The sequence below is a fragment of the Oncorhynchus nerka genome, linkage group LG24 (genome assembly GCF_034236695.1).
Source record: "Oncorhynchus nerka isolate Pitt River linkage group LG24, Oner_Uvic_2.0, whole genome shotgun sequence".
NCBI lineage: Eukaryota > Metazoa > Chordata > Actinopteri > Salmoniformes > Salmonidae > Oncorhynchus > Oncorhynchus nerka.
In genome coordinates, this window is record NC_088419.1 from 56,723,616 (window position 1) to 56,749,992 (window position 26,377).

A 26,377-nucleotide genomic window follows, 5' to 3' on the forward strand; every position below is an offset into this window, starting at 1 on the left:
AACAAACATACAGTCAATAATACAGTAAAAAAACAAGTCTATATACAATGTGAGCAAATTAGGTGAGAAGGGAGGTAAAGGCAAAAAAAGGCCATGGTGGCAAAGTAAATACAATATAGCAAGTAAAACACTGGAATGGTAGTTTTGCAATGGAAGAATGTGCAAAGTAGAAATAAAAATAATGGGGTGCAAAGGAGCAAAATAAATAAATAAATTAAATACAACCTAAGTGTATGTAAACGTCCGACTTCAACTGTATATATATATATATATAGGGGATTGGAAATTATGCAGACAATTACATTGATGGAAGCCACAATCTATCTGCAATACTAAAGCTGATCTACTCCCTAAAAATAAAGATACATAAAAAATCTCACTTAGGGCTCCCTAAAAGGTTAGAGCCGGCTCTGGTCCGGCCCTGGTCCCTCCACAAAACAAGATGATATCTTGGCTTATGGCTTTGATCACAGCCACATGTCATGAGGTGTGTTCTGCGTGTGTGCAGTCTGTGGGGGCGGTTGTATATGTTAGCAGTGCTGAGTGTGAAAATGTACTGATTATAGCTTCAGATCCTCCCAGTGTCACTACGTGCAGTCCTGTGTTGCTAGACTAACCCCTCCATCCCTTTGGATTGTGTAAAACTCCTGGGTGGTCCATTGATACAGTTTAATAGGCAGAGAGCATCTGCATATGGTACAGAAATAGAACTCGACCTTATACAAACATGTCACGGGGAATGTGTCCCAGAGAACGTGGCAAGATTTGCAAAAATACACAAGTATTCTGTTTATAATAATGAAGTGATCTTTGTAGGAAGTAAATCAGTCGTCTTTTCCATTTGTTTGTACTTTCAGCCAAACAAATAGTTATCATCACCCGCTAACACATGCAGTACATATACACAAACATATACTATATGGATGTTGGTACACACACACACACACACACACACACACACACACACACACACACACACACACACACATCAGGGGAGGCTGCTGATGGGAAAACGACTCATAATAATGGCCGGAACGGAGCAAATGGAATGGCCCCTGGAATACAAGTATTTGATGTATTTGATACCATTCTACTGATTCCACTCCAGTCATTAATACCATGAGACCCTTCTCCCCAATTCAGGTGCCACCAACCTCCTGTGATACATACATGCCGACAGAGCCTCTCTTTCACATTCATCTGTCTTGGTAAGCACTGTGAAAACAGCTGCAGGAAGTGTGTGAGACGTGAAATGTGGGTAGGTAGGTAACTCTGCTACGAAGAATCTTAGCATCTGTTGTTTAAACCCATAATTATCGTGCGCCTGTATATTATTTTCTTCAGGATACACCTGCTTTACCAGAGTTTCACACTAATAAAAGGCTTTTTGTGGCTTTTCCACTGCTCACACAGGCAGGTTAGGATGATGAGGTGTTGTTGTGGCAAGACACCGGGTCATTTGGCCTGATTAGAAAGCATTGGGAGTAATAACAATCCACGGAGATGATACTCACACTTCTTTATTGTTTTTTTGTTCTTCAGATTCAAACAGAATCTGATAGGAAAATGTCTTTGTCCAGATATATATGATGATGCTCTGCCATGGTGCCCCCAGCCAGGGAGCCAGGCAGGTGTATCTGGTTTCAGTGGGCTGAGTGACCAAGCTCAGACGAGCGATTTTCAGTGTAAATAATTGTAGGAAGAGCGAGTGAGATGAGGCCCTGCTGTTCAAACAGGCACAGATCCTACTGTGAGCTGGACAAGGCCCTGAGGTTTATTAGCATGGTGGGAGATTGGTGTTTCTCTAAGATACATTCAGAGAGAAGCAGCTTCCTGTTCATCACTTCACCAATCACAGAATCTCAGTCAGAGACGTGCAGATAGAGAGACAGAGATACATATGTACAGTGCATTCGGGAAGTATTCAGACCCCTTGACTTTTTCTAAATTTTGTTACGTTACAACCTTGTTCTAAAAGGAATTAATTTGTTTTTTTCCCCTCGTCAATCTTCGGACAATACCCCATAACGACAAATCAAAAACAGGTGTAAAATATGTCTAAAAACCTGCTTTCGCGTTCTCATTATGGGGTATTGTGTGTATATTGATGAGGGAAAAAGGTAAATTAATCAATTTTAGAATAGGCCAGTGACGTAACAAAATGTGGAAAAAGTGAAGGGGTCTGAATACTTTCCGAATGCACTGTATAAAGTAGGCAGACAGACAGACAGACAGACAGACAGACAGACAGACAGACAGACAGACAGACAGACAGACAGACAGACAGACAGACAGACAGACAGACAGACAGACAGACATTCATTTTGAGGGAATATATTTGATGTTTACAGAAATGCTCCACTTAGTTCTGAAGCCTGGGTTTCTGGCGGGGTCACTGCAGAACTGTGTGGATCTGTTCTGGAGGTCGACTGTGTAGAAAGGGGAAACGGATAGGGATAAAGGCCTTGACAGTGTGTGGATGATCAATGTCACTATGTGAGCTAGATCCCTAGAATTTGCCAGAGACAAAACAAAAGCAGAATCCTTCTCTCACTCTCTTCCTGCCTCAAAAAAGAGAAAAATATCTTGTCCCACCACACCACAAAGTGTTGGGGAAACTTGAGCTTTGCTTTTGCAATTTCCCTCAGCCCAAGCTGGCTTAGCTTAAGCCATTACCCTGTGCTCAGTGTCAAACACCCCCAAATGGGGAAGGGGAGGGGAACAGCTATAAACACTATGGCACTACAAGACCATATAAGATAAGATACAGTACTATTCCATGAATGAGGCCATAGCTCTTAAATGATTAGGAACGGCAACCAGTTAAAATGTGAGGCTGGAACTGAATACACAGGTATGTAATTCCAGCCAGACCATGAGTTAGTGCCTCGCTGAACGACAAGTTTATGGTATGCTACAGACGTAGGATCTTAATTTGAGCCAGTTTGCTTCAGTGGGAAAATAATCCTGCAGCAACAGGAAATGTGAATTATTACATGTATTATAATTAATGGAATGTTTTTGTATGGGTTCAAACATTTTTCATTAGGGCAAATCAAGTCTGACATTTTAAAGAGGAAATTAAAAACTTTAGAAGCATTTTTAAAACTTGCATTCACTTCTGTGCAGGAACATTCTCAGCAACAAAAGAGTGATCAAATTAAGATCCTACATCTGTAAAGTGCAAACATTTCGGTGGGGGGGGGCATGTGAGAGAGAGTTATCCAAGTTGTTAGAGTTGGAGTTCTGCTTGGCAGATTTGTTCCTCCAATGCACCCTTGCCCTCCAACCTCCCTTCCTCTAAGTGGGAGGAGGAGAGTCAGGGTTCGTTTTTCACCCTCTTCATTTTTCCTCAATGAGACATCAGTCACCTCGTGTAGATTTGGAGAGCCGCCCCTCTCTAAGGGGTCCCCAAATTCAGCACAGATGCTTCCTGCCTCAGAGCAACACTTCTGTGGAAGCCTGGCCCTGGCACTCCACATATGACTGGGGGAGGTGGCATTTCATGTTCAGGAATGAGCTAGTCATTACATTTGTTTTCTCAGCATTGAACGAAACCATGTGGATCTTGATAAAATGGTAGAGTTGTAGACGGTTCATATTTGTGTTATTAATCGAGCGAGCCGAGGCAGGGATTATGGACATAGGATCCTCTCTGTGCCTTACTGTTCTTATAAAGCCAGAGTCTCTCTCTCTCTCTGGAGGACTGTAGCCTCTGGAAGCTACTGAAGATAACTTTACAATCAGGGCTCCAAGATGACCTCACTCCATCCTACTTCTAGCTCTAGCTCCCCACTGTATGAACAGGAAATGGAGAGAGGAAAAAAAACTCAATGACACGGAGAAGTAACAAACAGATAACATGAGACCAATCTTTTCGAAACCTACATCATGAACATGATTTCAAGACATATCCCAGAATAATAAAGATAATAGCAATAATCAGTGATGGAAAAAGTACCCAATTGTCATACTTGAGTAAAAGTACAGATACCTTAATAGAAAATGAGTTAAAGTAAAAGTAATTCAGTAAAATACTACTTGAGTAAAAGTAAAAAATATTTGGTTTTAAATATACTAAGTATCAAAAGTAGGTGTAATTGCTGTCATGAAATTGGCCTGGGGTAAGGTTTATGACAGTCATAAATACCTATTCCCCCCTTTTCCCTCTCTCTACCCTACTGATGTTACATTTGCAAACACCTTGGTTAACATAGAGATTCTGGGAACATCAGAAGGTGGGGGGAAATTAACTATATTTTGGTACTCCGACCAATTGAACACATGCGGTGGTACTTAATGAATATGATGTCAGTTCGGTTGTCATCTGAGACATTCTCATCAATGACAAACTCTACAGTGGAAAGTCTACACATCAGAGTTATCGGATTCACGTGGAATTGTTGTTCAATTTAAATGTTTGAATATGAAAATATTTGTGATGGGATGAAATGTGATTTTAGCTTCTAAAATGTGAGATTTGGGTTTTCATAAGGTAGGGCACTGCTCAATCAGTGGCCCACCCCTGTGAAGGGACAAGGGCTATAAAACTTTTCAAACACACCCTCCTCTCCCTTCCTATATAAAGCCTTGACGACAAAATAACCTCCTGTTCCGAGGACGTGAGGACGACGGTCCGATGTCAGAATGGTTCAGATAATAACTACAGAACGAAGCCAACATCAGCATGAGCTGTGGTTGCGAATGGTATGAACTTTGAACTCTTATTCACTACAGAAGTGATACCTCCTAGCGGTTGAGTTAGCAACAGCAGATGCAAACGCAGGTTAGGAAGGAATAGACAGGGTATCCCGTCTACCACCCAACGACGTTAGTACAACGTATTCAATTTACCAGCAGAGACATTCTTCAAAGGGCAAAGGACTCGGTTTGGCAACACAGCCTTCCATCTACCACCAACCTACCGAAGCGCAGCTCAGAGTAAATATGTATTGCATTTGCCTTTTCCAAATGGCCAGTAATTTAGAATGCATAAGATACTGTATTCACGATAGCACAGCTTCGCCCTTTGTTCCTCAGTATTCCCGCTCTTTCACTCAAACCCAGCCCCTTTTCTTTTGTGTAACCAGCTGTCATATCTGTTCCGCCCGCTAGGGACGTTTTCCTTTATGACGTAATTTGTAATCAAGTTATGATTTAATTATGTGTATGTGTAATTCTGTGTGATTAGTTAGGTATTTAGTAAATAAATAATTAAACCCAATTTTGCATTGCTGATTCAACTTGTTAGCCAGGGTTCGTGCAGATAACCAAGAATTTACAACTTTCAGATGAGACTGAATTAAGATGACGATTAATATTGACTGCTATTGATATAAAATATTACTAGGTCTTAAGAGTTTATTCGGAAGATAACAGCTCTATAAATATTATTTTGTGGTGCCAGACTCTCTAGTTAATTACATTTACATGATTAGCTCAATCAGGTAATATTAATTACGGAGAAATTATTTTATAGAATAGCATGTCATATCACTTAATCCGGCATAGCCAAAGACACGACATTGCTAAATTGTACTTAAGTATCAAAAACAAAAGTACAAGTATAAATCATTTCAAATTCCTTGTATTAAGCAAACCAGATGGCACCATTTTATTTTTTATTTACGGAGAGCCAGGGGCACACTCCAACACTCAGACATAATTCACAAACAAAGCATTTGTGTTTCGTGAGTCCGCTTGATCAGAAGCAGAAGGGATGACCAGGGATGGTCTCTTGATAAGTGTGTGGATTGGACCATTTTCCTGTCCTGCATTCAAAATGTAAGAAGTACTTTTGGGTGTCAGGGAAAATGTTTGGAGTAAAAAAGTACATTATTGTCTTTAGAAATTGTCACGCCCTGACCTTAGTTATCTTAGTTTTCTTTATATTTTGGTTAGATCAGGGTGTGACTAGGGTGGGTATGCTAGTTTTTGTATTGTCTAGGGTTTTGTATGTCTAGGGGTTTTGTAGGTCTAGGTAGTATGTATGTCTATGGTGGCCTGACATGGTTCCCAATCAGAGGCAGCTGTTTATCGTTGTCTCTGATTGGAGATCATATTTAGGTAGCCATTTCCCCTTTTATGTTTGTGGGTTCTTATTATATGTTTAGTCGCCTGTCTGCACTACTCATATTAGCTTCACAGTTCGTTTTGTTCAGTGTTCATTCATTCATTCATTCATTCAATAAAGACGAATGTATGCATACCACGCTGCACCTTGGTCTCCTTCGTACGACGAACGTGACAGAAATGTACTGAAGTTAAAGTAGTCAAAAATATAAGTTGTAAAGTACAGATACCCAAAAAAACTACTTAAGTAGTACTTGAAAGTATTTTTACTGAAGTGCTTTACAACTTTGGTAATAATGTCAAGGATAAATGTTTAGTTGGAGTTCAGTTGTGTCTTTTATGCAGTAGATTCCTGCCTTGATTTGGAATCTCCTGAAACGGAATGTTTTATGTGGTTTTGAAAATATGAAAGACGTTCTTCTCACATCTGAGAACCATTAGTCCAAGGAACTGTCAGCAAGCGGAGGATTCTTTCCGATTTCTTGGAATCTTGCTACATTTTTTCGATCCCTTTCTTTCTTTTCATTTCTTTCTTCACTTCTGTCTTTTCACAGTTACAAGGATCATGGAATTTCCGAGTCCTTTTCCAGGAAGCCTTATTGCATGACCCACTGATTCCAAAGCTCTCCAAACATCACCCATATAACTGACCCTGCTCTCTCTCCCCTGCTTTCTCTCTCTCCATCCCCCTCTCTCTGTTTTCCCCTCCACTGTATGTATTTAAGTCAGTAAAGGCTGCGTACAATACACCCTATCAGTGAGGGAGCCTCGCTCACGTGTACGCTTCCTCCTCGAGTTCTCACAGACCCTACTGAAGACATGTAAGGCCTGTCCGCCCCAACATAAATGGATCAGTGTGTTTGTGTGCTTTTTATGAGATGACACATTCTCATCCCCTGAACACTGCTCCCCTTTGTCTCACGTCACCTTCTTTGAAGTGCTGCATTCTTCTGACGCTGCATCACCGGGGCAGTGCAGCTGGCTGCTGGGGGCAGAGGAAAGGATATCTAGATGAGGTGAGGCTAGGTTAGCCTCTTTCTGAAGGAGGATTGGCGGGAGGTGAGGAGGGATTTGGTGAAGACTTTTAGGAGCTGGTGAAGACTTTTCATTTGAATCAGACAGAGCAAGGTAAGAGCTGTGATTAGGATGATGTAAGGTGGCAGGGGTACCAAAAATAACCCCAGCCTGAAGCTCACTCACTTATTGGCCCGCCACTCAGATGTTTTCAAGAACACGCTGAAACAAATCAACAATAAAAAGACGGCGTGTTGTTGGTCAAAGAGCTTTATGGGAAAGTCTTGTGTAGACTACTTCTGCCCCTCGCCACAAAATGGCCCCCCTTTCCTCACCACATTGGTACCCAACAACGCTCAGTAATGATCTCTCTGAATGGTTGGCTAAATCTCCTGGTCTGACCCCAACGGAGACGAGCCCCTTCTCTCTGACCACAGTTCTACTGACGAGGCCTCAAAGGACCTTAATTAAAGATGGCCGCTGTTTTTCCAGGGTTGTTTTCCCTCTGTATTTTTTCTGTGAGGAGGGAAGACCATGTTTTAATCTTCCCGGGCCCTTACCACCAGACCACAGGATTCCCAGCTGGGAGCGTCTCCACACTCAGCCACGCTCCACACAGACCCCATGGGCTTGACCACAAACCCCAGGATGATGACACTTCCAAACCTCCATTCAGCCCCACCTCACCACCTCTCTGACCTTAACGCCACCCTTCTCCAAAACATGAGTTTTAGATTATACACAGGCATACTGATGGAGTGTGGAGAGGAAAGTTGTGGAACTATGTCATTCAATGGAGGATGGGTAAACTGTGCTCTTTAGTTTAGTTTTTGTTTTGAGATGCAAAAATCTTGAGGCTTTGAGGATCTTCAATTAGGCATATCTTTGTCTACTATGGGAGAAAATAATAAGTTGACCTCAAAGACTTCCATGTCACTCACTCTCACACAATCAGTGTGTTAATTACGCGGGAACCAGGATGAGACATGAGCTCCCGTAAATGCCAAAAAAAGTCTAACTTTGGGGGGGGGTCTCGAAATAATGTTAATTTAACAACTAAACAATTTTGTACTGCAGTGGTAAGAAAATAAAAGTTTATCCCAAATTAAACGAACACCCCCACCCACCTCTCTCATGATTTCAACCATTTATTGGTGGGTGTGCACTGTGCACTGTTTGGATGTTAGAAATATTTTGGATTGGGCGAATGTGCGCATGAAGCATACTTTTTGAAGTGATTTGTTTGACAATCATATGAAAACATCATGGCTGGTTGTGTTCATGCCACATTAAAAGGTCATACATTTTTTCCGTTAAATGGCATGTCTTACTATTAGGCCCATACATGTTTTACACACACATGAACACATAGGAGGTCTCGCAAAGATATAGAGACCCCCCTCCTTATTTCAACTTAATTTTAAAAAACATGTTACCCCATCTCAAGAGGCTATATTTAAAAAATGACTATAGTAAGTGACTATTATGTGCCAAATAAAGTAACACGGTTGACTGTAACAGGATTGACGAATTCATCTTAAAAATTCCCTTTGTGAGAGGGAATGGAAGCTTGTTGTGTGCAACAGGGACGGGGCAATTGAATGCAAGCTTCACAAAAAATAATGATTTAAAAAAACATCTCTAGCCTGTCTGTCTACAGATATAGGATTTTAATTTGAGCCAGTTTGCCACAGTATGAAAATAATCCTGCAGCAACAGGAAATGTGAATTATTATGTGGATTATAATAGATTTTTTAGGGGTTGATACATTTTTGTAAGGGAAAATCAAGTCTGAAATGTCCTGCATTGCAGGGAAATTCTCCTGCAACAGAAGATTCTACATCTGTATGGGTAAGAGGGTTGATGTGTTATGCTCAGTTCACCTAACAGGCTTAACCTTAAAATGACAAGCTGTTGTTTTTTTACCTTCAAATTAATCACTAATCAATTAAATTAAAATAAGTATATATATATGTTTTACCCTCTTACCCATACAGATGTGTATATATATGAATTTTGGCACTTTAGCAAGTCTTTATTCATATTTTAAAAAATCTGATTTATAGAATTTTCCCATGTGGTCTATATTAAAGGGCACTTCATTTAATATAACATGCTTTTATTTTTTTTGCACAATTTCTACTTAAAATATAAAAGGGATGCAAAAGGCACAGAATGTGTAGAGTAATAAATGAGAGAGTAGTAGCCGTAGGGTCTGTTATACTGAATGACCCACTGATGTCTGAGCTCCCCCATAAAGATTTGATCAAACATGCATCCAACACTTGCTCTGCTGAAACATCAGGGCTTATGCAGCTGATCACATTTCAAAGGAAAACTTCACCGAACCTTTCTGACGTTTATGCAGTGACCATCAGAACTTTGACTGCCTTACATCAAAGCACTATGCTAGAGCATATTTTCTGTTGTTTCTGCAGTGACCAGCACTTGACAAAGACACAACGTTGTGCACAGGGCTTTTACTGTTCCTCTTTTTTTTGCAAAAAAACCTACTAAAAACAATTTTTCCAGACATTTCCATTCAAAAGCGGTCTGGCCCATATAGGATGTGACATGTTGATTCATTCTTATGAGCAGGATGAGTAATGTGGGCTATTTATTCCTGCTGTGGGCCAGTCAGTGTACTGGTTGGTCTGAGTGATGTATTTCCTAGTTCAAGGGCCTGTCCTCTAAGCTCCAGGCCTCTGGTGCTCTCACAAGGTTCAGGCAGCACCGGGAGGGAACAAACTGGGCATGGGACCAAGAATCTGCCCCGTCTCCATTCTTCCAACCCTTTTACCCTCTCTGACACACAACACAGGGAATCAAAACTGCTTGGGTCTCCAGAGCTATTCTCATGAGGGGCTGGATGGGAGTGCTGAGAGTACCTTCTACTTCTTTCCAGGGATCTGGCTCGGCCTGTATGTCATCCCTCATATACAGAGATCTCTGGGAAGCACCCCAGCCTCAACGCTCACTCTGCTACACCACCGGCGGGATTCCTGCTCCTGCTCTTTGCGAGATGAGGCATGTGTAATCTTTTGGTCTGGACGATGTCACACAAATAGCTTTTTCAACGTGGGGCAAGGCATCTCACAAGAGCCCTTTTAACAGTGACGTGCAGGGCTTCTAAAGGCATACCTTAACATGCAATAATAACGTTTAATGCTGACCATGCGCACCCCGTTAAAAATATTCCTTCTGGATGGATCATAATGTGACTCTCCCAACTCAGTACACACACCATATGACCATACTGTATCTAAAGCACTACCATGTAGTACACCAAATTAACAAGATATCCACTGTTTCACTAGTTTAATAACCTGGTCTGGATCATCACCATACTGTACCTGTGTGATTTGTGGTAGGCGGTTAGGCAATAGCATGTTCTGTGAGTGTTATGTATTCTCCATGGGGCCCGATTCAGACTTAGGAAATGTACGCATTTCCTACACACGCCTTTCCTACACACTTTGCAGCCGTGGATCCCTTGCGTGCGTTGTATACATGTAATGCAACCGCTGAAAACAAGTTTTGACCCCATGGTCTATGTCAGAAGTTTTGTTGAGCAGGCGTTTCAATGCCATGACAGAGGGTATCACGTCTGCTTTAGCTTATTTCTCGAGTCAGTTATTTGAATGGAGTTTGGAGTGTTCATGTTTCCAAGTTTCAAACATGTTCTCAAATGCCATTGAAATGGCAGCAGCAGTATGAGAACCAGCACATTCTTGAGCATGCAATAAGGTTTTCCTCAGGACTAAATCCTCGTCGACCCGCAATGCTATCAGACTCAGCACGCTCATGGGGCTGACATCACTGGTCCAAATGGCAGTTGTGAAGCTAATAGCAGTGATGCCCATAGCAAGTAGCTCAGGGATGTGCGTTTAAACTATACTGTATAACTCCGAAGGGCAACATCTGTAAAAATAGCGCCTACTTGGTAGTGTATACCGGTGCTCGACCAGTCGGCGAAAGAAAACATCATCCACGACAGAGAACGGTTGATTTTCAAGGGCAATGAATTCCATTATCTTGGCATTAATGGATTTCACCTTTGAGTTGTCTCGCTGAAATGTTCTTACTCTTTCAAATGACTGCTCGACTTGAACTTGTTAAGTTGTTGGAAGTGTGCGCTTAGTATTTTTCTGCTGTTGTTCTGTGTAGCGCTGTATTTTTTGTGGTGTCATTATGTAATCTACCTACGTTATATAGGTATGCACGCAGTGGTGTAAAGTGCTTAAGTAAAAATACTTTTACATACTTCTTAAGTAGTGTTTTGGGGTATCTGTACTTTACCTTACTATTTATATTTTTGACTACTTTACTTTTGCTTCACTACATTCCTAAAGAAAAATACATTTTCCTTGACACCCAAAAGTACTAGTTACAATTTGAATGCTTAGCAGTACAGGAAAAAGGTCCAATTCACACACTTATCAAGAGAACGTCCCTGGTCATCCCTACTGCCCTGATCTGGTGGACTCACTAAACATAAATGCTTCCTTTGTAAATTATGTCTGAGTGTTGGAGTGTGCCCCTGGCTGTCAATAAAGTAATAATAAGGGAAATTGTGCCATCTGGTTTGCTAAATATAAGGAATTTGATGTATAGTATTTACTTTTACTTTGTACTTTTACTCAAGTATTACAATTGAGTACTTTTTCCAACACTCTACTTAAGTACATTTAAAATCTGATGCTTATAGACTTTTACTCAAGTAGTATTTTACTGGGTTACTTTCACTTTTACTTGAGTCATTTTATATTAAAGTATCTTTACTTTTACTCAAGTATGACAATTAAAAGTACTTTATCCACCTCTGTATGCACGTCAGCTTTGACATCGGTTTTGCACATTGGCGTTAAAACTAGACATTCGGTCAATGCCGATGTTGGCATTTTTAGCTAATATCAACTGATTCTGATATGCTTACCGATATAGCGTGCATCCCTAAAAAAAAATGTTTTGGAGAGTCTTTAAGCACAAAATATATTGGTGAACCAAAAATACTGTGGTTTGATTAATCCTGAAAGTTGCCGATCCATTAAATATTGTAAGGTGAGAAAAGTGTACAACAGGGATCCTATAAATCTACCCTAATAATCCTCACTAATATGGAACTGTGATGACAACGTACAGTCGTCATGACCGTGCGCCAGGTCCCAGGTTTAAACTGCTACGTATGGTCTGCGTTCCTAAATGATTCAAATAGGTTACATGTCCAAAATGATTGCACAACTTGTAATATGTTAGCTTAATATGATCCCCTATGGCGAGCGATCCTCAGGAACAACCACACAAACGTGACAGAAGAAAGAAAGGTAACCTATCGATGTAATGGAATGATGCAACATGCAAGGAAACTAACACTAAGTCAGTGACAGTTATACATGCTTATAGGTATAACTGATGGTGGCCACCAATAGTGGCTAACACTTAACACAATGCAATTTTTTTTAAATACTGTGAAAAGTCATACAATTAAAACATTCTAGAAATCATTAATCAACTCGGTCGGTTTGGCACTACACTGTCATTTTTGCATGGCTACAGAAGCCCATAGCTCAGCTATCCAAATGTCATCCCAAGTCATAAGGCCAGCATTTCATAAACTTCACTGTGGAAAAAGTGATATATTGATATGCTTTAGTTTGCTGCCATATGACTGGTTTCACATTTGTCTCCATCGATCATAAGGTAAAATAGATCTGAAACTATTGTAATGTATATTTACAATCCCCTTATCCAAACAGCTAACTAATTTACCTACAGTTAAAGTCGGAAGTTCACATACACTTAGGTTGGAGTCATTAAAACTAGTTTTTCAACCACTCCACAAATTTCTTGTTAACAAACTATAGTTTTGGCAAGTCGGTTAGGACATCTACTTTGTGCATGACACAAGTTATTTTTCCAACAATTTAAAGTCAGATTATTTCATTTGTAATTCACTGTATCACAATTCCAGTGGGTCAGAAGTTTACATACACTAAGTTGACTGTGCCTTTAAACAGCTTGGAAAATTCCAGAAAATTATGTCATGGCTTTACAAGCTTCTGATAGGCTAATTGACATAATTTGAGGCAATTGGAGGTGTACCTGTGGATGTATTTCAAGGCCTATCTTCAAACTCAGTGTCTCTTTGCTTGACATCATGGGAAAATCAAAAGAAATCAGCCAAGACCTCCGAATAAAAATTGTATATATCGACATGCGACCTGAAAGGCCGCACAGCAAGGAGGAAGCCACTGCTCCAAAACTACCATAAAAAAAGACAGATTACGGTTTGCAACTGCCCATCCGGACAAAGATCGTACTTTTGGAGAAATGTCCTCTGGTCTGATGAAACAAAAATATAACTTTTGGCCATAAAAAAGGGGAGGCTTGCAAGCCGAAGAACACCATCCCAACCTTGAAGCACGGGGGTGGCAGCATCATGTTGTGGGGGTGCTTTGCTTTGCAGGAGGGACTTATTGTGGGAAGCTTGTGGAAGGCTACCCGAAACGTTTGACCCAAGTTAAACAATTTAAAGGCAACACTACCAAATACTAATTGAGTGTATGTAAAGTTCTGACCCACTGGGAATGTGATGAAAGAAAATAAAAGCTGAAATAAATAATTCTCTCTACTATTATTCTGACATTTCACATTCTTAAAATAAAGTGGTGTTCCTAACTGACCTAAGACAGACAATGTTTAATAGGATTAAATGTCAGGAATTGTGAAAAACAGAGTTTAAATGTATTTGGCTAAGGTGTATGTAAATTACAGTGCATGGAGAATGGTGTCATTTCTATCAGGGGTAGTTAAACTAGTTCCCTGGGTTCCTGCTGTACAATCCATACAGACAGTGGTGCTTTCACCCTGCCCCAGATCACATGGGGAAATGTGGTTCTGTTTAGCAGATTGAGGTGGTGGAGGGGGATGGAAGACAGTCAGTGGGGTTCCCATCCCACACTTGTAAGAGAGTCATTGGAAGACCCAATAGGATCACAAATCATCCCAGTCACTCCACTGCTGCATGTTGAAGGCTAAGCCTGGTCTGGTGTGTAATTCCATGTTCCATGACAAGTGGTATAGGCATGCGTCGGCAAAAGTGTGTGTGTGTGTGTGTGTGAGGGAGAGAGAGAGGGAGAGAGAGAGAGAAGGGGTGCTAAAAGCATGATTTCATGCAAATTTCCCCAATTAGTTATATTATCTTTAGAGCCTGGCCATGCCAGCTGGCCTGAACACATGTATCTATGAAGGCTTGGGAGTGTCCGTTAATCTAATGTATAGGGAAACACCCACACAATCTAAATGTAAACGATCCCAACAGAACAAAAGGAAATCTACATGATTTGTATATCAGGAGTACTGGCATTTGACCTTCCCACTCATTTTATTACCAAGTCCTTTATTCTCAAAAGTCATAACTCCATTGAAGTTGTACTCCCTAATTACAGTATGATGTGAGTTTCAGCATTTTCATGCGTTGTGTGAAGACCAACCAACTTACGAAACATGGTGAGGAGTGGTGAGGAGACTATTTTAGGGCAGTCCTGACAAACACTGCTTGCTGTGTTTTCCAAACCTGTTTCCTTAGACAAACAGGGGGTATCAGTCAACTCTGTAGGCCCCAACATTTGGGATGTGCTCAGCTGCTTCTCCAATATACCACCCAGATGGCAAGGCCCCCAGTTAATTTGGTCCACTTCCTATCAACAGTCACAGCAATGCATAAGGATACGTCAATCACTGCCCTGTGGGCTACTGCTATAAAAAGCAACGCTTTCTAAATAGAATGCGTAAACTTGTCACACAATATACATACAATATAGCAATAACATGTCATTTCAATTTGGTTTCAATGTAAATGTACTAAACTGCCTGTGATAAATGACATGGGGGGTCCACCGACTTTAAAGACATAACGATCTTATTCCATTTGATTGGAAATGTTCACAAATCACTTCCATGTGACAAAGTAATCAAAAACCATGGAACTATACCAACCTTTTGGGGAGGTAAGGATGGAATTCTATACATAAACTAACCTGGCCAATAGGTTAGGTATCTTTAACATGTTCCATAGGTTGAGGATTATTAGTAGACTAATTGCTTTCATCTAATTGACCATTTGCTTTATTAGACGTGACTTCATTACACCGGTATGAAGGAAAGTAGTTGGAAAACGATGTCAGAGGTTTGTCTGAATACTTGCCCACCCTTTATAACAGTGGAGTCTTACGGGAATGTGGGTTTGTCCTGTGGTCCGTTAGTAACCCCCCTCTCTGTGTGTCTTAAAAAAACACCTCCCCTCTTCCAATCAGGGCAATTCCCTAACTTTTCTCTTCTTCTCACAAGACTATAGTTCAATATCCCATTCTGGAGCACATATCTCATTTCAAATTTCGACTCAGGGCTCCTCGACTTCAAGGCACTGCAACAATTGTAAGGTATTGTGCTACTATTGATTTATGACACTGGTTATCAATAATTCACTATTACGTTGCATAGGCCAAGGGGTGTTTTACCCGAGTTGATAAATGTTTTGCATGTGTTATAAAGCAAAAGTAAGGTGCATTTACTTGCTTATTCAAAAGGTGAATGGTTGAAAGGAAATATAAAAACTGTTCCGGTTATGATTGTTTTAGGCAAGGCTGCTACATCTGTTTTACCGGTATTTTTTTAGTGGCTGCTAAATTGTCATTAGCCGATTTGCGAGCCGAGGTTCGTTGTACATTCTTTAGGAGTATTAATGCTGTTTTATGATATTTCACACAAGAAAGGTGAGGTTATAGCCTACTATCAAGCATTGTTACTGTATTACTTTGCAACTTTGTTTCAAGAGATTATACCTTTTGTCGTCCACTTCGAGGTCATGTTGCCGATTTTCTCCCATTCAAAAAGTTGCTGAGAAAATGCCTTCATTATAGTGCCAAAATGTTTAGCACGTTGGATATTGTTAATTTCACTGTTCTATGTAGTTTTTTTCTGTCGTTTTATGGAACGCTTTTTTCATAGTTAATACAAAGGTGAATAAAGTTGCATATGCATTTTAACCGAATGACGTTTTATGTGTATTTCTTGCGATGGAAACAGTTTACCGGTCATTTGACGTTTGAGTCGAGAAAGGTTGCACTGGGTTGTCACTAGTTACTACAGCCACAAAGTCAATATGTGCTTTTTGGTCTTAATTTTAAGGCTAGGGTTAATCATAAGGTTAGCAGGGTAGTTAAGGGTTTGACTAAGGTTAGGGTTAGTTTTAAAACCAGATTTTAAGAAGATAAATTGTATAAATGGGCGGGAATTATGACTTTGTGGCTGTGGTAATTAGTGACCTATCCATAGGTAATTGATCAGGCATTTTTCTTTGTTCGGTCTGGCGGATTGATCGCGCCCACATTGATTCCCTCTCATAGCCGTCTGTAAATGAAGACACTAACTTTTTCCCCCACTAAGGATGTCGTTGTAGCCTATCAAATTTGTGAAAGAGGAAAAAAATCTGAATACTTTCTATGTAGACTTTCTATGTAGATGACTTTCTGTATATTACAAATTGGATGACACATGATGATAATACTTGCGTAAGGAATCTAAGGAAATGTGTATAATGATTTCTGGCTACAACATTTCAACATGATATTTTATGTAAAGCAAATTCAATTTTGTTTGTCTGTGTGTGTGCTTGCTGTGTGTGTCTCTGTGAGTCAGAGAGAGAGAGAGAGAGAGAGAAATAAAGAAAGGGGTGGAGGGAAGGAATGGAGAGTATTGTTACCAATAATTTATCACTCATCTACCATTAAATGTGATTGTAGTCAGGGATGGAAGCTAGTTTTTTTCTCCTTTTCTTCCAATAACTGTCTTCCATTATTGAAGGGAAAATCTTTCCTTCCTGCTCTGTAACCCCCTGATGTGGGTTAAACTGTGGTTATATATCACTGGGGGCCCATCATTCAGTCTTAAAGCTGACTTTTAATGAGAGAACATGAACGTTTTTCTACTTAATATGTTCTAATGCAGTCAGAACGGACTTGTAAAAGTAAACATCCAGGTAAGTTATTAGAAATTAATTCGATGTTGATGAGGAATAACTGAAGCCTTTCCAAATTAAGAGCGAGAGGAGGGAGAAAGAGGGGTGGGGAGTTTGGAGAAAGGGGGGCACTCTAAATAAAACAGTTGACTTTTCAACAATTCACAATTAAAAATACATTTCACTGTTATTTGGCACAGCAACCCGTTACTCTTTCTGCACACTTGAAACGGCACACATTCCACTCGAAGTACCTTTCTTGTAGCCCATACTCTTGTGTTGAGATGGTTGACATGTCTGCGGGAGGCCAAAAACCCTGATGTACGTTCCTGTGTCTGCCCCCTCCAGCCCCCCACCCTGGAGTGCATACTGGGACTGGGACAGGTCCACAGATACGTGAGTGTAACTCGTCAACGAAGAAGAAGCGACATCATCCAGTAGTCTTCAGCAGCAGGGCTACGCAGAAACATACAGAGCAGCTAATGGGAGCAGGGAAGCTGGCCCGGTTGCTGCTGGGATGGGCGGCCGTTTGCTGGGCTGCGGTCCACACAGCGTACGGCCAGGCAGGAGCGGGAGATGGAGGGTACCAAGCCAGCCGCTTCACGGGGAAGGTGGACGAGAGGGAGGTGCAGAGGGTTCGCCGGAGAGGCCAGGAGACACTCAGAGGGTAAGGAGTTTAGTTTCTGGAGTTCTCTGTTTGCTGAGTTTTGTTTAGGCAGGAACTGCAAATTATTTATGTTGATTGACACAAAGAGCATTTGGGTGGTTGTCTGTCTTTGAGTTCAACCATACTGCTCCACTGAAACATGGTAATATAATTAGGTTTAGAATGTGGACAGTTGGACAATTAGTTTATGGCTAGCTTTCCCCATTGAGCTGTCTTGGCAACTCTTTCTTCCACTGCTGAGCTTCCTGGGCTAAGGCCAACATAGCCTTACTACAGCCAAATAATGCTGAATACATCATTGTTCTCCCAAAGACAGCACATGTTCGAAGCTAAAAGGTTGCTTGCAACATTGAGAGATACTTGAGTATTTACAGCAAAATGGAGTCTAGGGAAAGGGGTTGGGTCATTCATGAAGGTTTGTCGATTGAACGCAATGACCCAAACCTAGGCAAGTAGGCATTCTGTTAGGCGTATTAGCTGGAGAACACATAGGGCTGAAGACTGCAGGGGAAAGTTTATTAGCAAGACTGTTTTGAGCGAATCACTCGTAGTGAGGGTAAATGGGCAGTCAATTGGGAAATCACAAACGGGGGTGGTGTTCGAGTGTTTCAGTGGAGTGGATTATAGAAACCACAGAACCCTCCCTCCTCCCCCTTCTTCTCCATCATCATCCCTACCGTCTCCCCTCAACCCCCCCCCCCCCCCCTCCCATCTCCCCAGGGACTGGGTGGGATGTCTGTCAATGGAGGACGGCAAGCTTTTACTGTACGTTTCCTCCGTTTGGAAAAACAAAGGATGTTTTGTTGGGACGATTCTCAAATGTTTGCATCAGTTATTCCAATCAGTCTCTCATCTGTCCCTGCTTATGGCTCCCCTGCGCCCCAACGCGGGGAAGGGAGTATTCAGATCGTTCTGGGGGCCACGACAAGGGACATTTGTTTCACTTTCGCAGGTGACAAAACAACAGAACTCATGGCAGAGCGAAAAGGAGTGAAAGGGAGAGGGAAAGAGAGAGAGGGAAAGAGAGAGAGAGAGAGCTAAGCCATCATGGAATGAAATAGTGTAACATTACAGTGCAGGACCTGGGTAGGGTAACGCACACATAGGACTGACTTGCTGTTTTCTTAAATGTTCAGTAATGATTCACGCTGCACAGAACAAACAGACGTGTCTGCGTTGTCAGCCAGTGTGATTAATTTGGCAGCCATTGGACCTCTCTGCCGGACGTAAATGGTCCCCTGTATATCGGAGAGCCAAACAACTCTCAATGGAGCCATTTTGTCTGTGAACCAGCTAGGCACAAGGCCGCTTCAGGCCTGACCTGTGTCACATTCACTCTGTGGTTGACTTAGACACACGTAGTGGGCTGCTCTGGTCTGGCAATCTTATCCTCTGATCTACTCAGTGAAGCAGAACTGTGTTGCATGGTGTCAAGATTAGATTCGATATGAAATAATATTGCAGCGAATGCAACCATTGCGTAAACTCGTGCTGTTCCCATTAAACGATTGCCTTAGTTTTCATGGTGAGTAACATACCCGGTGGACTTTTCCCATCATTTTGTTCAACTCCACCATTGTTTATAGAGTAAAGTATTTGCACCCAACATATAAAAATGATCCATGGTCCCCTCCCCACACAACATAATGACATGACATTGGAAAGTCTTCCATTACACATTCTGTACAGCATCAGATTCTCTCTGGGAGAGAGATTATGTTAATGGTGGTCATTACACTTTGTTGTGTGAACACATACCAGGGTTTCAGACTCTACTGTTGCTGGTTTGTTGTTGGACTGGCTGATGTTGAGTGTGTCTGATTTATTGACTTCCTAGGCAGAATGCAATTTGACGTCTACACATGGGTGGAATCTGATCATACCATGGGCCCGGGTCCTGGGACCTCCTCAATTACCTTGATACTATACTGTACAACCTGGGAGGCTCTGTAAAGTGGTGGGCTCTAGGTTGAGAGAGAGGGAGAGAGATGTGGGGCGAGGGAAAGTAAAATAAATAGTGAGTTTGTGGCTCATAACCAGCCATGCCAGAAAGAACGAACGAAACAGCCTTTCAGGCAGGCTAATAAGGTCTCCTGCATGTGAAGAGGGAGGGAAGAGGTCCAGACTGGGACTTCTAGGCAGCCAAAACTCTGCTCAGGGGAGATGCTTTGGACGTTCACTCACTTGGTAGTCTTTCTCAAAGTAGAGAAGTGCATTCAGCCACTCAGGTTCCTTCCAAGGTAAATTGGATGGGGTACTTGCTCTCCCCAGAGGATTCCCTGGTACATGCCTAACCCATAAGAAAATAATTCCTATATTCTAGAATGTTCCGGTCGTTCTCTCCAATAAAGCTTTAGATACATCAGCTGGTATTTTGAAGAGGGGAAGAGGAAGGAAGGGCAAGCTCGCTAAGTCTGAGAGGAACATTTGGAATGTATGAAGGATGACCCATTTTCCTGTGTTTTTTTATGCATTAGAGTTCCTTTCATTTTTTATGTGTCTGCATTTTATGCACACATTCAGGCTAGACCTAAAAGACAGAACCTCCATTTCAGGGGGTACATGTGGCATGTGGTCGAGCTAATGTGGTTTAGATTTTCTGTCATCCTTGAAGAAAGAGGCAAAACAAGAAATCTATCCGCTCCATCTGCCCTAGGACACAATGTATGTATGGTTTTTTGTTTATGGAGTTGACGGGAGGGATTCAAGTTTCGCAACAACTCTGCCTATCGTTATAGTTTATCACATACATCGTACGTTTGGCCATAATTCACATGGGCCTCGTAAAAAAACGAAGAAAAAACTTGGACAACACACTTGATGGTTATTCTTACGGAGAACAATTATGCCCATTCGGACTTTGCTTGGCCCATGTAGAACGCCCTCCCTCGTCCTGCTCCCTCTAAACCCACTAACCCAGAGAGTGAGAGGTATATACAGTACCAGTCAAAAGTTTGGACACACCTAATCATTCCGGGGTTTTTCTTTATTTGGCCTATTTTCTACATTGTAGAATAATAGTGAAGACATCAAAACGATTAAATAACATATATGGAATCACGTAGTAACAAAAAACGTGTTAAACGAATCAAAATATCTTGGATATTTGAGATTCTTCAAAGTAGCCACCCAACTTTTCACACTCTTGGCATTCTCTCAACCAGCTTAATGAGGTAGTCACCTGGAATGCATTTCAATTAACAGGTGCCTTGTTAAAAGTGAATACAGAAGATAGTCTTATTTGGTAAAAGACCAAATCCATATTATGGCAAGGACATCTCAAATAAGCAAAGAGAAGCGACAGTCCACCATTACTTTTAAGACATTAAGATCAGTCAATATGGAAAATTTCAAGAACTTTGAAAGTTTCTTCAAGTGCAATCGCAAAAACCACGAAGCGCTGTGATGAAACTGGCTCTCATGAGGACTGCCACAGGAAAGGAAGACCCAGAGTTACCTCTGCTGCTGATGACAAGTTCATTAGAAATCGGCAATTAACTGCACCTCAGATTGCAGCCCAAATAAATGCTTCACAGAGTTCAAGTAACAGATACATCTCAACATTAACTGTTCAGAGAAGACAGGCCTTCATGGTCAAATTGCTGCAAAGAAACCACTACTAAAGGACACCAATAATAAGAAGAGACTTGCTTGGGCCAAGAAACATGAGCAATGGACATTAGACCGGTGGAATTCTGTCCTTTGGTCTGATGAGTCCAAATTTGTCCAATTGCTGTGTCTTTGTGAGTCGCAGAGTAGGTGAATGGATGGTCTCCGCATGTGTGGTCCTAACGTGAAGCATGGAGGAGGAGGTGTGATGGTGTGGGGTGCTTTGCTGCTGACACTGTCTGTTATTTAGAATTCAAGGCACCCTTAACCAGCATGGATACCACAGCATTCTGCAGCGATACGCCATCCCATCTGTTTTTCGCTTAGTGAGACTATCATTTGTTTTTCAACAGGACAATGACCCAAAACACACCTCCAAGCTGTGTAAGGGCTATTTGAGCAAGAAGGAGATTGACGGAGTGTTGTATCAGATGACCTGGCCTCCACAATCACCCGACCTCAACCCAATTGAGATGGTTTGGGATGAGTTGGACCGCAGAGTGAAGGAAAAGCAGCCAACAAGTGCTCAGCATATGTCGGAACTAATTCAAGACTGTTGGAAAAGCATTCCAGGTGACTCCCTCATGAAGCTGGTTGAGAGAATGCCAAGAGTGTGCAAAGCTGTCATGAAAGCAAAGGGTGGCTACTTTGAAGAATCTCAATATAAAATATATTTTGATTTGTTTAACACTTGTTTGGATACTACATGATTCCATATGTATTATTTCATAGTTGTGATGTCTTCACTATTATTCTACAATGTCGAAAATAGTAATAAAAAAAAAAAAAAAAAAACACTTGAATGAATAGGTGGGTACAAACATTTGACTGCTACTGTATCTCAGTCCCCTTTTACACCTGTACAGTATGAGCTCAGGGTTCAAATGAGTCAATTGAAAGAATCAGGCCATCTTTAGATAAGAAAAAAACGTTCTCAGGCGTTTTTAGAATTAACACTAAAGCAGGCCAAACAACTTCCCAGAGTTATGAAGATGAACTCAGTGAATCCTATCAGCTCCAGATCTGACAAAGAAGCAAGTCCAAATATCTTAGGGCAGAAAAGGGTAGCAATCTACCGACAGGGTCAAATGCCAGTGAGCTGACCTCTGACCTTTAGAAGGGTTTGTAGCCCCCATCCCCCTTTTCCCAGTTGGATTACCTCCTCCAACTGACCTAAAGTTGTCCTGGCCTGAAATCCAGTATGGTCTTTACAGCCCCCCATCGGCCCAGCTAATTTCCCACTAGTCCCAGCATGGCCCCTTCTGTGCCTCTGAACTGTCTGGCTCTGACCTTCTGTTCCCCTGGAATCCTCCATGTGAAGAGCCTCTGGCACTCTGTCTCATAACTGTTGAGTTTGCACTTTCTAGCCAGGATCCTGTGGCCCCCAGAAGGCCTCTAGATTATATGTTGGTCTGTAAGATCAAAGGACTGAGAAAAAGTCTGAAGATCTGGTCCGTTTGAGGTTCTGTCATGTCTTTCACCATCTTACACTATTAAACAAGAGGGAACGTCCTAGAGAACATAGACGCAATGAAATGTTTCTTCTGAAAGCCTTTGAGCTCTAAGCCTTTGGAAAACACCAGGGTAAAGGTATTTTCCTAACAGTTGGGCTCTGAAAGTATTTCACTCGGGTTATACCAAGTCCCATTTGACCTCATTGACAGCAACTTTTCCAGTTCCATACCATAGCTGCTGTATCTGAAATCTAGAACAATCTCTCAATCTAAACCAAGGTTTTTTTAGGTCACAATAGAATGTGTTTTTGTTTTGTGGTTTTAATAGTTCTCCTGGCTACTGTGCTGTGTGCAGTCATCTTTGTTTTATTACTATTAATGAATTATAATGAGAGTGCTGTGGGCCAAGAGGCTACATCAAAGACTTCAGCCAGCTAATCCTCTTTAAATTGAGTGCTGAAAACAGCATGACGTTTCAATATTGAGGCAAATTCCAAGGGCTGAACTTCTCTGTACTCTCCTCCTGTAAGGAGGCCGGGGTTCGCCTGAAGGAAAGCGCAGGAACAACAAACCCAGCCAAACCGATATATGTGGGATTACTGGGTTGACCCTGGTTTGGCTGGGGCATGTTGTCAATTGGCATATCCAGGTTTCAATGAGCGGAGGAATTGCTAACCTGTGTAGAGAGATGATTGACTGTAGCATGCAAGCAGTTTTGCCGCATTAATTGTTGGAATGTTGCGCTCTTGCGCTGTTCGCGTATGTCAAAACAGCATTTTTCAAGCCCCCTCAAGATTTGTATAGGCCTATGACCCGAAAGTGCAGCCCCTCATGGGTTCTCCTCTGGTTGCTAGTGTTGCCCCTTTCTCTGTTTCCATATCTGCTGCTCTGTTTTCTGCTCCCTCCTCCTCCTCCTCCTCCATCTCCTTAACATAAACCTGTTTTCCTTTACCTCCTACTGGTCCCCGTCCCTAAATTCTGTATTTTCTTACCTCCTAACCTTCATTTCATTACATCTCTCCTTTCCCCTCCCTTCCTCTTCAATCTCTTTCGATCTCTATCTCTTTTGTCTCTGCCTCACTCTTTCTCCCTTACCCTTTCCATTCCCCCTTCTATTTTCTTGCTCTCTCTCCCTCCCTCGCTCTCTCTTTCTCCCACCCTCCCTCATTTTCTGTGTTTGTGCCATCTGGTAATGCTGTTGGAGGCGTGCTCTCCTTTCTGTTGTCCTAACGATCCAAACTACAGCTGCTCTAGTCTGTTCCCAGGTGACTGACAGACACCGGTTAATGTCTAGAAAGGAAGAGGAGGCGGACAATCATCTTGTGTTGCATGAAGGAAAAGTAGATGTTCCCTTAGTTATGGATGCATCTAGAGCAGCCCAAATCCACCTTCTGCTGAGATTCAGTTTACTATAGCTCTCTGTGAATTCCACCCCCTGGTTATAATATTGTCCTACAGAGTTGGATGAATTCCAAAGGGAAATGCACTGTATACACTACAGCCTTTCATTCGACTCTCTGACTGAGCTCTGAGTCACTACCTCCGTAAGGTAGTTAGAGTACTTGAGGTCAGGTCCGTTATGTGTGGATGTGATTGGAATGGTCCCTCAGGGGGATGTTGTAGCTAATCTGGAAGACCAGTCAGTCGCTCTCTGAGCTGTTTGATGATTCGTATATGTGTCAGTGATCAGGGCAGCTTCCTGTCCAGTCACTTTTTTTAAGCCTCCCGATCAATCAGCAGGCAGAACCTGGACTCCAGGAGGTGCAGGACTTTAGCCAGAAGAGCAGAGACCAGGGGGGCTTAGAGAAAGGGGTTTATATATATCTGCTGTTTCTTGGGAAGTTTACATTGAGTATGTCTAAAAACAAACGGGTATTTTCGTGTCAGCCATACAAGAAATGCCTACCGTCAACGTTGGAGCTGTTTAGAATGAAAGCAAAGGTCGCCAGGGTCTGTGAGCGCTTGGAAAATAACTCATGCCCATGTGTGTTTGTTGAAGGATTTTCTTAAATTATATTGGGGCTCTGTTGAGTACTGAGTTTGTTTTCCCTGTCTTGCAGGCCCAATGTGTGTGGCTCTCGCTTCCACTCCTATTGTTGCCCTGGCTGGAAGACTCTGCCTGGAGGGAACCAGTGTATTGTCCGTAAGTACCGAGACATTATGGTCACAATACCTATAAACTGAAAGTCAGGTTGCCTCTGCACTGGTAGTCTATAAAACCCCTGTATGAATCAAATGAATCATATCAAATAGAGCTTTCCACGAACTTATCAGAAAGTGCTTAACCTCTTCCCTCTACTCGGGACGCTTGCGTCCCAACTAGAGCTCTGGAAATGCAAATGTGCTACGCTAAATGCTAATAGTATTAGTTAAAACTCAAAAGTTCATTAAAATACACATGCAGGGTATCAAATTAAAGCTACACTCGTTGTGAATCCAGGCAACAAGTCAGATTTTTAAAATGCTTTTCGGCGACAGCATGAGAAGCTATTATCTGATAGCATGCACCAATACACTACAACACAAAAGCACAGCAGGGGACGTAAACAAAATAATTAGCATTACGGCGTTACACAAACCGCACAATAAAATAGAAAACAGTCATTACCTTTCACCATCTTCTTTGTTGGCACTCCTAGATGTCCCATAAACACTATTGGGTCTTTATTTCGATTAAATCGGGCCATATAAAGCCAAGATATCGTTATATGCAGACTGTGTGATAAACGAAAAAAACAGCGATTTCACAACGTAACGTCATTTTTTAAAATTCAAAAAGTAGACGATAAACTTTCACAAAACACTTCGAAATACGTTTGTAATGCTACTTTAGGTATTAGTAAACGTTAATAAGCGATAAAAATCATAAGGAGGCGATGTAAAAATCATTAGCTGTCGTCTTGGAAAAAATTTCACGAGAGAGCTCTTCAAAATGATCTGGGCGGAGACTGGAGGTAAGTGGTTCCCCTGTTTCGGTTCAACCAAGAATCAAAGATGATTCAATTCACAAGACTCTAGACAACATGGGGATGCTGTGGGAGTTGAATGCTCGGTCTTATCTAATTCGGCTCACTGTGAACAATTGCTGGAAGTGGCGCAAGGATATTTATTTCCATTTTCTGTGATCAGGTTTTCCTGCGCTTTCCGATGTAACGCACGTTATGTTATAGCCACAGTCGTGATTTAACCAGTTTTAAAAACGTCCGAGTGTTTCCTATCCACACATTCTAACCATATGAACGTACTATATTCCTGGCATGAGTAGCAGGGCGCTGAAATGTTGCGCGATTTTTAACAAAATGTTCAAAAAAGTAGAGGGTAGGAGCAAGAAGTTAACCTGTCTAGGACTGGGGTTCCGCTACATACAAGTATTAGACACCATTTTAAAGATAAAATTCTCATTAATCCAACCACCGTGACCATTTTCAAAAAAAAGCTTTTCGGCGAAAGCAGAACATATCATTATGTTAGGTCAGCAACTAGTCACAGAAGGCATACAGCGATTTTCCAACCAGAGAGGAGAGGACTCACAAAAAGCAGAA

General features: G+C 41.6%; 1 protein-coding gene across 2 annotated transcripts in view; it reads left to right on the forward strand.

Annotated features, from left to right (window-relative positions):
- The first annotated feature begins 15,420 nt into the window (after positions 1 to 15,420).
- LOC115108728 (fibrillin-2-like) overlaps positions 15,421 to 26,377 on the forward strand; it is a 97,102-nt gene continuing 86,145 nt past the window's right edge. Inside the window, exons 1-3 of one of the 2 annotated variants that reach the window (XM_065008987.1) lie at positions 15,421 to 15,523; positions 17,454 to 17,772; positions 24,896 to 24,978. In XM_065008987.1, coding sequence (XP_064865059.1) covers positions 17,588 to 17,772; positions 24,896 to 24,978 — 268 coding nt within the window. In that variant the 5' untranslated portion in view covers positions 15,421 to 15,523; positions 17,454 to 17,587. Of the gene's footprint in view, positions 15,529 to 17,453; positions 17,773 to 24,895; positions 24,979 to 26,377 lie in introns of both variants that reach the window. The other variant, XM_065008986.1, reaches the window with a different exon arrangement.